Genomic DNA, 12,702 nt, shown 5'->3' with positions numbered 1-12,702 from the left:
AATAAAGAGACCATATGTAATATGTATCTTGAAATCATTAAAGTAGCAATCAGTAGCAACAACCTGAGCACCTTCTTCCCATAGACGAGTTTCCTACACAATTTGATCACCGTGGCATTGACTATGAAGTTGCACCTGCCTTGCTATTTCCAAATCAATCACCCTGCACACTAAAGAAGATGAGTTCAAATATTTTATCTCAACCTGCGAATGACAAAGTGGGTCAACCTTTATAGTAATGAAAAAAAAAGAAATTAATAATAATCCTCATTGTGAAGTTTCTAAAAAAGTTTGCACCAAAATTCTTATGTACATAGAGAGCATAACTTCTACCCTTCTTTTGCTAACACTTTTAGCCTCTGTGTCCCTATGACTAAGATGTCAACTACAGTATATTATCTATGTGGAAAAATGTTATTGCAAATGGTTTACAAAGAAGGCATTGAAATGTATTCTATAGTAAAAAAATGAATACAAAAGTGTGGATAAAAAAGAGAATTAATGGAATTGTAATGTATTCTAAAATCTAGTTGCTGCATTATACTTTCTTAATTTACTTATTCTTCATCAATTAGCTTTTCAATCAACACACTAAATAAACATACTAATCGCCAACAACCATAGGTTAAGTACACAAATAAGTCTAAAGATTACAATCACAAAACCATAAATAAAAGACAACTGGCAACAAATAGAGAACCTCAAACACCACATGCTTTATTTCTGAAAGTTCAAGCAGTGAATTATTAATATCCTTAACATATTCATCAATGAGGATAACTCCTGGAAGGTCTGATTCTGGAGCATGTCAATATTCAGCTAGTCCTTTTTTTTTTTTCCCCTCATTGTAACTATTTTCTGAGAAATACATCGAATGGTTAATGGATTGTTTCACAGAAACAAAGAGACCATATGTAATATATATCTTGAAATCATTAAAGTAGCGAGTAGTAGCAACAACTTGAGCACCTTCTTCCCATAGATGAGTTTCTTGTACCATTTGATCACCTTGGCCTTGACTATAAAGTTGCACCTGCCTTAATATTTCGAAATCAATCGCCCTGCTCACTGAAAAAAATGAGTTCAAATTTTTTATCTTAGCCTGTGAATAACAAAGTGGGTTAGACTATATAATAATATTAAAAAATTAATAATAATCCTCATTGTGAAGTTCCTACAAAAGTTTGCACTACAATTCTTATCACTACAAAAAAAAATGGGAATTAGCGACTATGCTGTCAGTGACAAAAAAGTAATGGTCACTGAATGAATAAAACAACGACCGATATTTAGTCGCAGAAACGATAGTAAGAGAAACGTGTAGAATTTTGGTTGACCTGTTATGGTGACCAAATATTTGGTCACAAATATAAATTTGCACTGACCAAAAACTATTTGGTAGTTAAAAAAGCAAGGCGGGAAGCTTTCCCACCTTTTTTTTTTTGTGGGAACATGAAGTTTCAACGACCAACCACTGTTGGTCACTAAAAGTATTTATAAAGGACCAATATATTAATCACTAATAATATAACTTAAAATTTTTTTTTTAAGGAAAAATAGCAAATAATGTTAGCATAAGGCATTCCACGACCAAATTATTTTGGGTGGTCAAATGTTATATTTGTGACGAAAATATTGGTCACTAAATAGAATTTAAAATAATAAAATATAAAAAAAAAGTTTATAATAGGTTTGGTTTAATGCCGTCAGCGACCAACTATGTTTGGTGAGTAAATACAAAGGCGGGAAACCATCCACATGCTTTTCCATTTTGGCGGGAAGTGAGAACCTTGACTAAATGTAAGAAAAAGAAACATGAAATTGGTAATTTAATGGTTTGAGCTACCATGTCAGTGGCTAGTAAATAGATACAAACGGTGTTAATAATAATATTAATAAAATAATCCAAAATGAAGCTGCATTTTGTAAAGAAATATTTACTTAAAAAAAAAAAACAGATTTTATTTATTTTTTGTATTTTTGGTTACAATCCCGATAGAACCATTTTTGGATGGATGATCCCCATAAAACCCTTTAGATGATAAAATCGCACCGGCCCTATTTCCTTTCTAAAACTCTCTCCAAGAGTTGTGCTGCCCCCTTTGGATTGCCTCACCTCTCTGACCATTCGTTGCTTCTGACTGCTTGGATTGGCATCTCTCTCAAGCTCCATCTCAGATGTGTTTCCTCTCCCATTTTCTCTCTGTGCTTTTTCTTTTCTCTGTTTCTTCATTTTTCCCTAAGTTGCTCATTCCATGAAACGTAGGTGAAAGATGGGTTAGTTCTTTGTTACGTATGACAAAGAGTCAACTGGATTTAATGAGCTAATAAAGGAAGGATTGAAGGATTTATTAGGGACATGAGAGGAAGCAAATCTATTCTTGGTAAGAGACATCTATAACTTCTTCTTTTTTTGGCTCTACGTTTGTTGTGGTGTTTTGTGAGAGATAGGTATATTGAGTGAGAGGAGTCTCTGGCCCTATATGTTATTGGTTTTTGGCAATGTGGTTGATATTTTCAAACAATAAAGTTCTAGAAATTTTTCCCACATGTTGATACATAATTGCATTTTTATCTTTTTTCCTATGTTCTTAACATAATGTAATGAGTTTTCATGGATTGGAATTTTCTTGAACTGCTTTGTTGCTTTTGAAAAAAACACAAGCATCGTAATTTGATTGGTTGAGATTTTTTGTTTTTGAGAGATACTGAATCAAAATGTAAAAAAAGAAAAAGAAAAGAAAAAAGAAAGAAAAAAAAAAGGGTAACCGAAAATGGGAAAAAAACTTGAGGTAAAGAAGTAAATATGGTTTTCCAACCTATAAACAAATAAGACAGTTTCTAGATTTTTACTATATTTTGGTTTTTTTGGATTGGGACTTTTAAGAACTTCTAAATTGTTGAATGTTGAATAATGGACTCTGTAACTTGTCTAATAATAAACACCCATAACATAGCAAAATGTAATTGAATATCAATATATAATATTATTGCATATTGGGAATTGAATGGAGAAATCAAATTAGAATAAATCCTGTTGAATATATATAACTAATTGTCTAAATATTATTTATGATCACCTTGTGTAGGCATGGTGCATAATTTGTGGAGATTGGAATACTGATGGCATCCTCCATCTATATAGATGTATGTACATATATAAATATGTGGGTTTGAGAGATGGAATAAGAAGGGACTATAACATTTCCACAAGATCAGTGATGATTGCTTCATTTATGCATATATACATGTATGTATATATATATACGTATAACAAAAGGATTGAATGATTAAGATTATTGACAATATCAATCCCTTAGATATAGTATTGATATTATTTTTTATGTTTGCAGGATGGTAATATAGGGGAAACAAATATTGCCAAAATATTCCTTTAAATATGCCACCTAAGAGATCAAGATATGTACCAGGAAGAGAGACTTTGGTTCCTAGGAGGTCTCCTAGGACTACCCCAGCACAAAGAGAGACTTCGGTCCCTAGGAGGTCTCCTAGGACTACCCCAGCACAAAGAGAGACTTCGGTCCCTAGGAGGTCTCCTAGGACGACCCCAGCAGAAAGAGAGACTTTGGTCCCTAGGAGGACACCATCACAAAGAGAGAATTTGGCTCCTAGGAGGTCTCCTAGGACGACAGCATCATCTAGAAGGACTACATCGCCTATGGAGACACCATCCCCTAGAGGTCGACAACCTATGCAAACACCAGATCGTTCCACAACACCAACGCCTAGTGAGACATCAATACCGAGTGGTCCAGAGTATGTGGAAACACCAATTCCAAACATTACATCGTCTAGAGGTCATTCTCCTATAGATCCTGTAGATGAGAGTACTGAAGATACACCTGTATCCACTGGTATGTCGGTAATCTATCATATATGTTATGTAAATTGAGAATCTATATTACATAGTATTATTAATTAACATTATTTCACTTTGTAGGTTTAATGAAGAAAAATACACGTGGCATTACGCGAGGATTGGAAATTCTTAAAACAATGGCATCCAATACTAAACTTCATGTCCAAGTAAATGATGGGGATATGCATGCATATGGTGACCATTGTTCTCCCTTTGCTAATCAGATTGGCATTGCTGTGTGTAACTTTGTTTCACCAAGATTGAAGGGATGGAAATATGCTTCTGATGATGAAAGGAAAATTGTCTACAAACATATTGCTGTGAGTAAAACTTAGACTCATATCATTAATATACCATATCAGTATTATAATAACTAACAAGGTTTTATTTTCCTTTTGTGTATAAGGATCGGTTTGACATTGATCTGAATGATCCTCAATGGATAGAGATTGTTGAGAGGCATTGTCGTGATAGGTACAAAAACAATAGGAGTTATTGCAACAATCATTTCAAGCTGTGTAAGATGCAAGGCAAAGACCCAATGCAATTTAGACCAAAAAGAATACGATGTCAAGAAGATTGGGAGTGGTTGTGTGCTCATTTTGAGAGTCCAGAATTTTTGGTGAGTTAGAACTATTTAAACTGTTTCAAACTTTTTTTAAATTCATGTGTATATTTTATCATATTCTAAACCATTTATTTTATATATACAGAAACGTTCTAAAGCAGGGCAATGTAATAGGGCTAAAAGGCTATATAATCATCATGCTGGATCAAGATCGTTTATTGCAACAAAGGCAGCACTAGTTTGACATTCTTCAACAATTACTTTAGTTATATTTGAGAATGGATTATTTTTTCTTTATTATTTTTCCATATTATGGTAAATACTCGGTTCATAAAGTGCTTGATAAGTGAAATTTCCGATTGCATTAATATCTTTGATATCTTAGTGTTTACTTAGCAATTTTAAGGATATATCTCTTGCTCATACATCTTATGTCTATTGAAATTTGGTTGTCATTGGATGCTAATGGATTTTTACTAGTTTTGGTCCTTTGACAGTTTATAATATATGTCATGTATCTATAGCAGAATTGGGTTTGAGCTTAGAATTCCATGGCTTTAATGACTATTTAGTTTCATTGCCATGATAAAAAGGCAAAAATGTCAACAATATCAGCTAAAAAGGACATTTACTATTACTACCTTTGTTATTCCGACAAACCTTTTATGCTTCAACTTTGTTGATATTGGATTTCTACTGCCTTGTAGCTATAGTTCTATGTGATTCTGTTGATTTGTTGTTACCTTTGTTTGTGAGCTATTTCTAAGCTATGAATCTTGGTGATTCATTGGGATGTTGAATTGAAGTTGGCGATTATGATTATAATGTTATATAAGTGTCTATATATACATATATATATATATATATACATACAGAAGGTTTAGTCCCAAATGTGAATGTGACTTTCCCTTTGTTTAAGCATGCAAGTAAAATTATCTTTCTTTTTATTTTGTAGTCATCTCCAAATGAACCAATTGGTGAGATTGAGTTTTTCAAGAGAACACACTGGACACAAAAAAAAGGATGGAATAATGTTATAGCTGAATCAAGATATGTAAGTTTTACTTATCACTCTTTAACTGGTTTGACATACTTGTAATATCTTATAATGACATTTTTATACCTTTCATGTTGTTAGAATGAGATGGTTCGGCTACAAGAAGCACAAACGCAGCAGACACAAGATGATGCTTCTCCTGATGATACTGGTGCACCGGTTTTTTTGACAGAAGCTGACATTCATGCACAAGTCCTAGGTAGAAATGCTGGATTCATTTATGGTGTTGGACCAGCTCCAAGAAAGAGCTATAGCAGGCTGCTTAACCAACCTACCCCTCAGTTGGCTACAGAGTTTGAAGATTACAAAGTTGAGGTAAAAAGACTTGCACAAGTTGTGGATCAACAGGCAGAACTCATTGCCAGACTTTCTGCATTCTTGGATGTGAGTCAGCATCCTTCACGTCCCAGCCAGTCGCCGCCACCACCACCACCTACTGCAACAATGACTTGATGTTATGGTTTCTGCTTGTGATATGCATAGCATTAAAATTCACCTATACATAGTTTTTTGATAGTGTACATAGTTAGAATGCAAAATATTTGCATTCACAGGTGAATTTTTGGCACTATGCATGGTTATAGACATTTGCAATCACAAGTCTTTTTGCAAAGCATGTACAGGCACAAGTGCTCAGCTTACAGTCCTTTTGATAGACTACTTTCTGTTTGTAGTGTAAGTATATAAATGTATGTAATGACAATTATGTGTAGGCAAGGACACTACTTTATAATCCTATAATTATGACATGGATTTTGACTGAATTCGATACTATGCCCTCTCCATGGTAGAACGACATTTAACTACAATGTTTTAAAGGTTTAGGAGGTTAAACGAACTTGAGGACAAAAATGCAAACTTAAATAATTAAATTAAGGATAAAAAATGCAAAATGAAAAATAGTTTGTGGGATTCCATCTCTCCCCTACATGATTTTAATTTTGTTTTTCTGTTATTTTTTTTTTTTTTTACATTTTATTGTTCTCAATAACAAGAATAAACATAATGAGACAAAAAAAAAAAAAAAAGCTTGTTTATATTAATGTTGTTTAAACTCGAGAGGAGGCAAGCTGCATTTTCTTTATTTTGCACTAGTTCGAATTTTTTTTTTTTTGTTTTTTTCACTAACTTTAATGTTATACTTATTTTTGAAGTAACTTATTTTTAATTTTTAATGTATTTTTAACTGTTCACATGCAAAATTATATGTATACACATATATATATATATATATATATATATATATATATATATATATATATATATATGTATATATATTTTGTGCCTCAATGAATGCTTAACTTTTGACTATGAATTTATAATAAACGTGTTGTAAATTAATAATTGGTTCTATGCCAGGAAAAACACTTTTAATGTAATTGATTATTATTTGTCAAATCTTTTTGTTTTACTTAATATTCTTATCATTTTTTTGTTTTCGCAAATTAGTGCCACGATTATTACCGACATAACGTAATAATTATTTATGATTATATATTTTTTATTTTAATAATTAATTATAAAATTTACAAATTCTTACTCCCTTAATGATTAATTGTGAAATTTATATTTATAAGTTGTTGGAAGATATTTTGATATATTGTACAAATAGTTTGATGGAAAACGTCTAACATTCACGGTCTTAGTGTATTTTTCTAACATCAAATTATAACAAACCTTATTACAAATCTTAAGGGCTTAGATGTATTATAGCATAGTTTTTATAAGTAACTATATGTATATAGGGGAATGTACTGTGTACAAATTAGGGGTTTGACACATATTAGCGATCCTTAACTGTTATTAGCTAATGGTAAATAATCGCTTATTTTTATTAAAATAGATAATAAAAATAATTCTTTTTCAAAATTATAATATATTTAAAATATATCAATTTTCAACTATTGAATGATCCTGCAATTGCTAGTGCGATTTGTCAAACATATTTGTCAAATATTTTTGATAGAACACGACCCCATACATATATATAGTCCGCAATTTATTTGAGATACTATATGTCGCCGTATAATTATATATAAAATATGTGTTTAATTATTATGATTTTGATCCTTCTTTGTTTTCTCAATGAACATTTGTTATGTTATTATAGTTTTTATCATACAAAGAAAGATGTTATTTACATACTAATCTACAAAGATACTTGTACATTTATATATATATATATATATATTATCATTAGTGTTTAAATTCAAACTCATGATCATGATATAAAATAATTGCAAATGCACATAAACTTTTTTGATACTTAACCACATTATAAATATGTTTCCTAATAATTTACACTTGATTAATTAAGATGGACAAAATACATTTTTCACTTTCCATACATATAGCTTTCATTGTTATTTAATATATATATATATATATGGACATTGTTTTATAGAAAATGTATATTACAATATTTGTCATATGAATATTAAATTTTTATATGGTTAATTCTTAGGTTCATATGATTGGACAGAAGAAAACAGAGAAAAAGAAAGAAAAGAAAGCAAAATAGAGAAAGTAAACGGAAATTTATATTGGAAAGTGAAACCCAAATATGAATTTCTACTTTGGTGGGAAGTTTTGCCGCCTTTTTCCATATTTCCCATTTATTTCATTTTGCTAAAATCCCAATTTGTCCCTTATGTTTACGTTTTAGCAAAAGCAAATCCCCATTTGAAACATTTTGTGTGATAGGAGTCCACCCCTCTGTGCGTCCATTTCGACCGGTAACACTCTCAACCTCTCTCTCAGTTTTGTTTTCTTCGTTTCAAAATACAGCTTATTACCTCTGCTACCACCTATCAAATTTCGTCCAATTCCAGAATTTTGGCTGACTAAAGAAGTCATTCTTCATATGTATTTTTGCTCAGCTTGTAAGGTATACGTGAATGATTGGGTTTTATACATATCAAACGAAAGCAACTGGATTGAGGAGCTGGTTGGATTTTTAGTTGGATGTGATGAGCTGAGAGGGAAAAGATTCTTCATGACCTAAGGAAGGCATTCTTGGTAAGAGACATTTTCTTTCTGAGTTTATGGTGTCTTTATGTAAATGACAGAGTTCTAGTACTGTAAATATTGAAAAATATATCAGATTTTTGTTTTTGGGTTCATACCAAACTACATGATGAGTCAATAGGAAAACAAATATATGTAACCTGCATTCTTTGTTGGAACAACTTATAGCTTATTGCAGCATATATAGGATTAGGTGAATACTTTTAGTTCCTATGACTTATACAAATTACATTTCCATATCCTATTTGGTTTTCATAATTTCTAAGCGTAATTATATGTCATTTCCTGGAATTATGGTTTGGTTGTTTGTGGATGAGGTGGTTTTTTCCATTTGACTTACCCTCCAATAAGATTGAAAAAACTAATTCATTATTTTGGCAAAAACAATAAAAGTAGTGCATCTACACGAACTTGAGCCCAAAAATCATGTGGCAGAGCAATTGAAATAACCAAATGTAGGGATACTTGCCAAACTCCAAATCAGCTTGTAAACCAAGTCATCATAGAAACATAATAACATTGTCCACATTCTATTTAAAATATTATGTTACAAGATAACTCTATATCACACAGTTTAGCCATAACTTAATGCCTAGTAAGCTGGAAATTTCTATTCTTATTTTTTTCAATAAAGTATATCTACATACATATAATTTTTATGTGATACATAAATATATATTAGCAGCTTCTGACATTGTGCTTCCACTACCTTACTGTCACCTTTAAAAAGGATCATGCTATAAGAAAACATACTGGACACAAGGTCATTGAAGTTTTATCTTTATTATGATAAAGTGAAGTTGATTATCAATGTTAATTCTAGATGGCTATGAATATACTCCAAAAACAAATATTAGTGGAATGAATAATGCTTAGTATACCTATCATTGTTCTTTTTGTTGTTTTTTTTTTTTAAATAGACCATTTCATGTCTTTGAGTATATGAATATTGCAATATCTATTCTCCTTTTGCTAGTTAACTAGTTTATTATTCTTTTAATTTCCTATCCTTTAATGCTATCTTGCTGTGTATTGAGACACTTAAACCCATTTTAGCTTCAATATTGTACAAGTTAAGTTATTTTAAGTGCTTAATATATTATATCCTTATAACTATACTATTGGTTTCTTCTAGGAAGTTATGGAAAAAAAATGGATATGGTGTCATGATAAGCTGTCAGGTGAATACACAAATGGTGTTAAATCATTTATTGAATTGGCTAAACATCATTTAGATGAAGATAATAGGACTAGATGTCCTTGTCGATATTGTCGGAATGTGTATTTCCAAGATATAAGTGTAGTTAAACGACATTTATGGGTGAAAGGATTTTCACCAGATTATCACAATTGGATTTATCATGGAGAGGCATTGAATTTTCAAGGTATTGAAATGGGTTTTGAGGAAGATGATGAAGCTGTTGAACATGATCAGGAAGAAGATGATAATGATGATATCAGGGTAGCATTGCAAGATGCTACAGGTGACATGGATATTGATGTAGATGCATATAAAGGTCACATTGGAGATCAAGATCATAGAAATAAAGAATTTTCAGGATTATTTGCTGAAGTTGAAAGCGAGTTATATCCAGGGTGTACAAAATTCTCTGCATTGACTTTTTTGGTCAGGTTAATGCATATAAAAGCTTTAAACCATTGGAGTAACAAGTCATTTAGTATGTTGCTTGAACTTCTCAAGGAAGCACTTCCAGAGCAAGGCAAAATGTACACTTCATGCACTTGGATTAGGATATGAAACGATTCATGCTTGTAAATGGGATTGTGCATTGTTTTGGAAAGAATCAGCTGAATTGGATAAATGTCCAATATGTGCTGAACCGAGATACAAATTTCAAGGTACTGAGGGGAAAAGGATCCCTCAAAAGGTGCTTCGATATTTTTCTATCACTCCAAGATTGCAAAGATTATTTACATCTCACCATACTGCTATTGATATGAGATGGCACAAAGAGAAGCGTCCTAACACAAATGGAGTATTGAGGCATCCAGCAGATGGAGAAGCATGGAAGCACTTTGATGAACAATATCTGATATTTGCTATGGATCCTTGTAATGTCCGGCTAGGTGCTGCCACTGATGGATTTAATCCTTTTAGTAACATGAGTACTTCGTATAGCATGTGGCCAGTGATGTTAGTGCCTTATAACCTGCCACCTTGGAAGTGCCTGAAAGAGACTTTTTCGATGATGTCACTATTAATACCAGGCCCAACGGCACCTGGAAAAGACATTGATGTGTACTTACGGCCCATGATTGATGAATTGAAAGATCTATGGACAAATGGTGTCACCACTTATGACATCTCTAAAAAGGAGAGGTTTACAATGCATGCAGCAATGTTGTGGACAATACATGACTTTCCAGCATATGGAACACTTTCTGGATGGAGTACCAAAGGATACAAAGCATGTCCGACTTGTAATGAAGATACTTCTTCCCAAGCTTTAAGAAGTAAGATTTGTTACATGGGACATCGTCGATATTTATCCATAAATCATGCATGGAGAAATAATCGACAATATGATGGAAAGCCTGAACGAAGGTTAGCTCCAAGGCAGTTTTCAGGAGCTGAAATATTACAACAGTTAGATAGGACAATTGAGAGCAGACCGGGGAAACATCCTAACAATGTGGATAAAAAGAGAAAACGTGCTGCCTGTGAATTAAATTGGACAAGGAAAAGCATATTTTTTAAACTAGAATATTGGTCTAAATTAAAATTTTGGCACAATTTGGATGTGATGCATATTGAGAAAAACATTTGTGATAATATAGTTGGAACAATGTTGGAGATCAAAGGTAAGTCGAAGGATACTGACAAGGCACATATGGATTTAAAGGATCTGAATATTCGAAAAGAATTGCATTTACAAGAAACTGGCGGTAAAGTTTTGAAACCTTTGGCATGTTTTTCATTAACAAGGGATGAAAAACATGAGTTTTGTAAGTTTTTGAAGTCTGTCAAATTTCTAGATGGCGATGCTGCTAATATTTCAAAGAATGTGAACATTAAGGATGGTAAGATATCAGGTTTGAAAACTCATGATAGTCATGTTCTTTTGCAACAACTTTTTCCCGTGGGTATAAGATCTTACATTAAGAAAGAGGTTTGTGGAACAATTATTGAAATGTGCATGTTCTTCCAAAAACTTTGTGCACGAACTCTATCTGTTTCAGACTTGGATATGTTACAAGAGGGGATAATACTTACATTGTGTAAATTGGAAAGAATATTCCCTCCAGCCTTTTTTGATATCATGGTTCATCTAGCAGTTCACCTACCATATGAGACAAAAATGGTAGGACCAATACATACTCGTTGGATGTATCCTTTTGAAAGGTAAAGCCTTTGGTTATTAAAGTTGATCAATCAATTTACATTCTTTTAATTTTTTTTATTTTTTTACTTTTTTTTTATTTTTATGATATTTTTCATTCATTATTAGAGCTTTGGGAACATTGAAAAAATATGTGAGAAATAAAGCTCATCCAAAAGGTTCAATAGCAGAGGGTTATGTTGTCAATGAGGCATTAACTTATTGTTCAATGTACCTTCATGGTATTGAAACTCGATTCAATCTGCCAGAACGTAATAAAGATGGTGAGAATCAGATTGCTTCGACTTTGTCAGTATTCACTCAACCTGTGAACTTGTTGGGGAAACCTCAATTTGTTGAACTGAAAGATGATGATTATAAAAAAGCTCATTGGTACATCCTTTACAATTGCTGTGAGTTGCAGCCATATTTTGAGTAAGAACCAAAACTTATATATTATTAGTTGAAGTTCAAAATAAGTAAATTATAAATCCATACTTCTAATTAAATTACATTTTTGCAGTGAGCACACCAAACTATTGCAAAATAGGGGTGTCACAAGTATTCTGCAGGTACAAGAAAAGGAATTTCCACAATGGTTTGAACAAAGGGTATGTATTTTTTAGTTATAAAAGGTAAAATTCCAGCTTGATATGTAAGTATTGTTAATTAATTAAAATTACATTTTCATAGATAAAATATTTCAGTAGATTTAAATATCCAATGGTAACTGATGAGTTGTACTCACTAGTATGTGGTCCTGATTATGGAATAAGATCATATAGTGGATATGTAGTAAATGGAGTTCGATATCGCACAAACGTTCGTG

The 12,702-nt window shown here is 32.1% G+C and overlaps 1 protein-coding gene across 1 annotated transcript; it reads left to right on the top strand.

Annotated features, from left to right (window-relative positions):
* The first annotated feature begins 9,673 nt into the window (after positions 1-9,673).
* On the top strand, positions 9,674-12,312 carry LOC132804030 (uncharacterized). The gene is made up of 5 exons (XM_060817911.1): positions 9,674-10,253; positions 10,336-11,214; positions 11,332-11,439; positions 11,530-11,896; positions 12,033-12,312. The coding sequence occupies exons 1-5, from the start codon at positions 9,674-9,676 to the stop codon at positions 12,310-12,312; spliced, it is 2,214 nt and encodes a 737-aa protein (XP_060673894.1).
* Positions 12,313-12,702: the final 390 nt, after the last annotated feature.

This window comes from Ziziphus jujuba, chromosome 6, assembly GCF_031755915.1.
Source record: "Ziziphus jujuba cultivar Dongzao chromosome 6, ASM3175591v1".
NCBI lineage: Eukaryota > Viridiplantae > Streptophyta > Magnoliopsida > Rosales > Rhamnaceae > Ziziphus > Ziziphus jujuba.
This window is presented reverse-complemented; position numbering and strand designations above follow the sequence as displayed.

What these genes read in the sequence shown, in the direction of transcription:
- LOC132804030 (XM_060817911.1), top strand. Translation starts at nt 9,674, where the DNA reads ATGGAAAAAAAATGGATATGGTGTCATGATAAGCTGTCAGGTGAATAC. An exon ending in GGAAGCACTTCCAGAGCAAG is followed by an intron (nt 10,254 to 10,335) that starts GCAAAATGTACA and finishes TGTTTTGGAAAG; the next exon opens with AATCAGCTGAATTGGATAAA. An exon ending in GCATTTACAAGAAACTGGCG is followed by an intron (nt 11,440 to 11,529) that starts GTAAAGTTTTGA and finishes TCAAATTTCTAG; the next exon opens with ATGGCGATGCTGCTAATATT.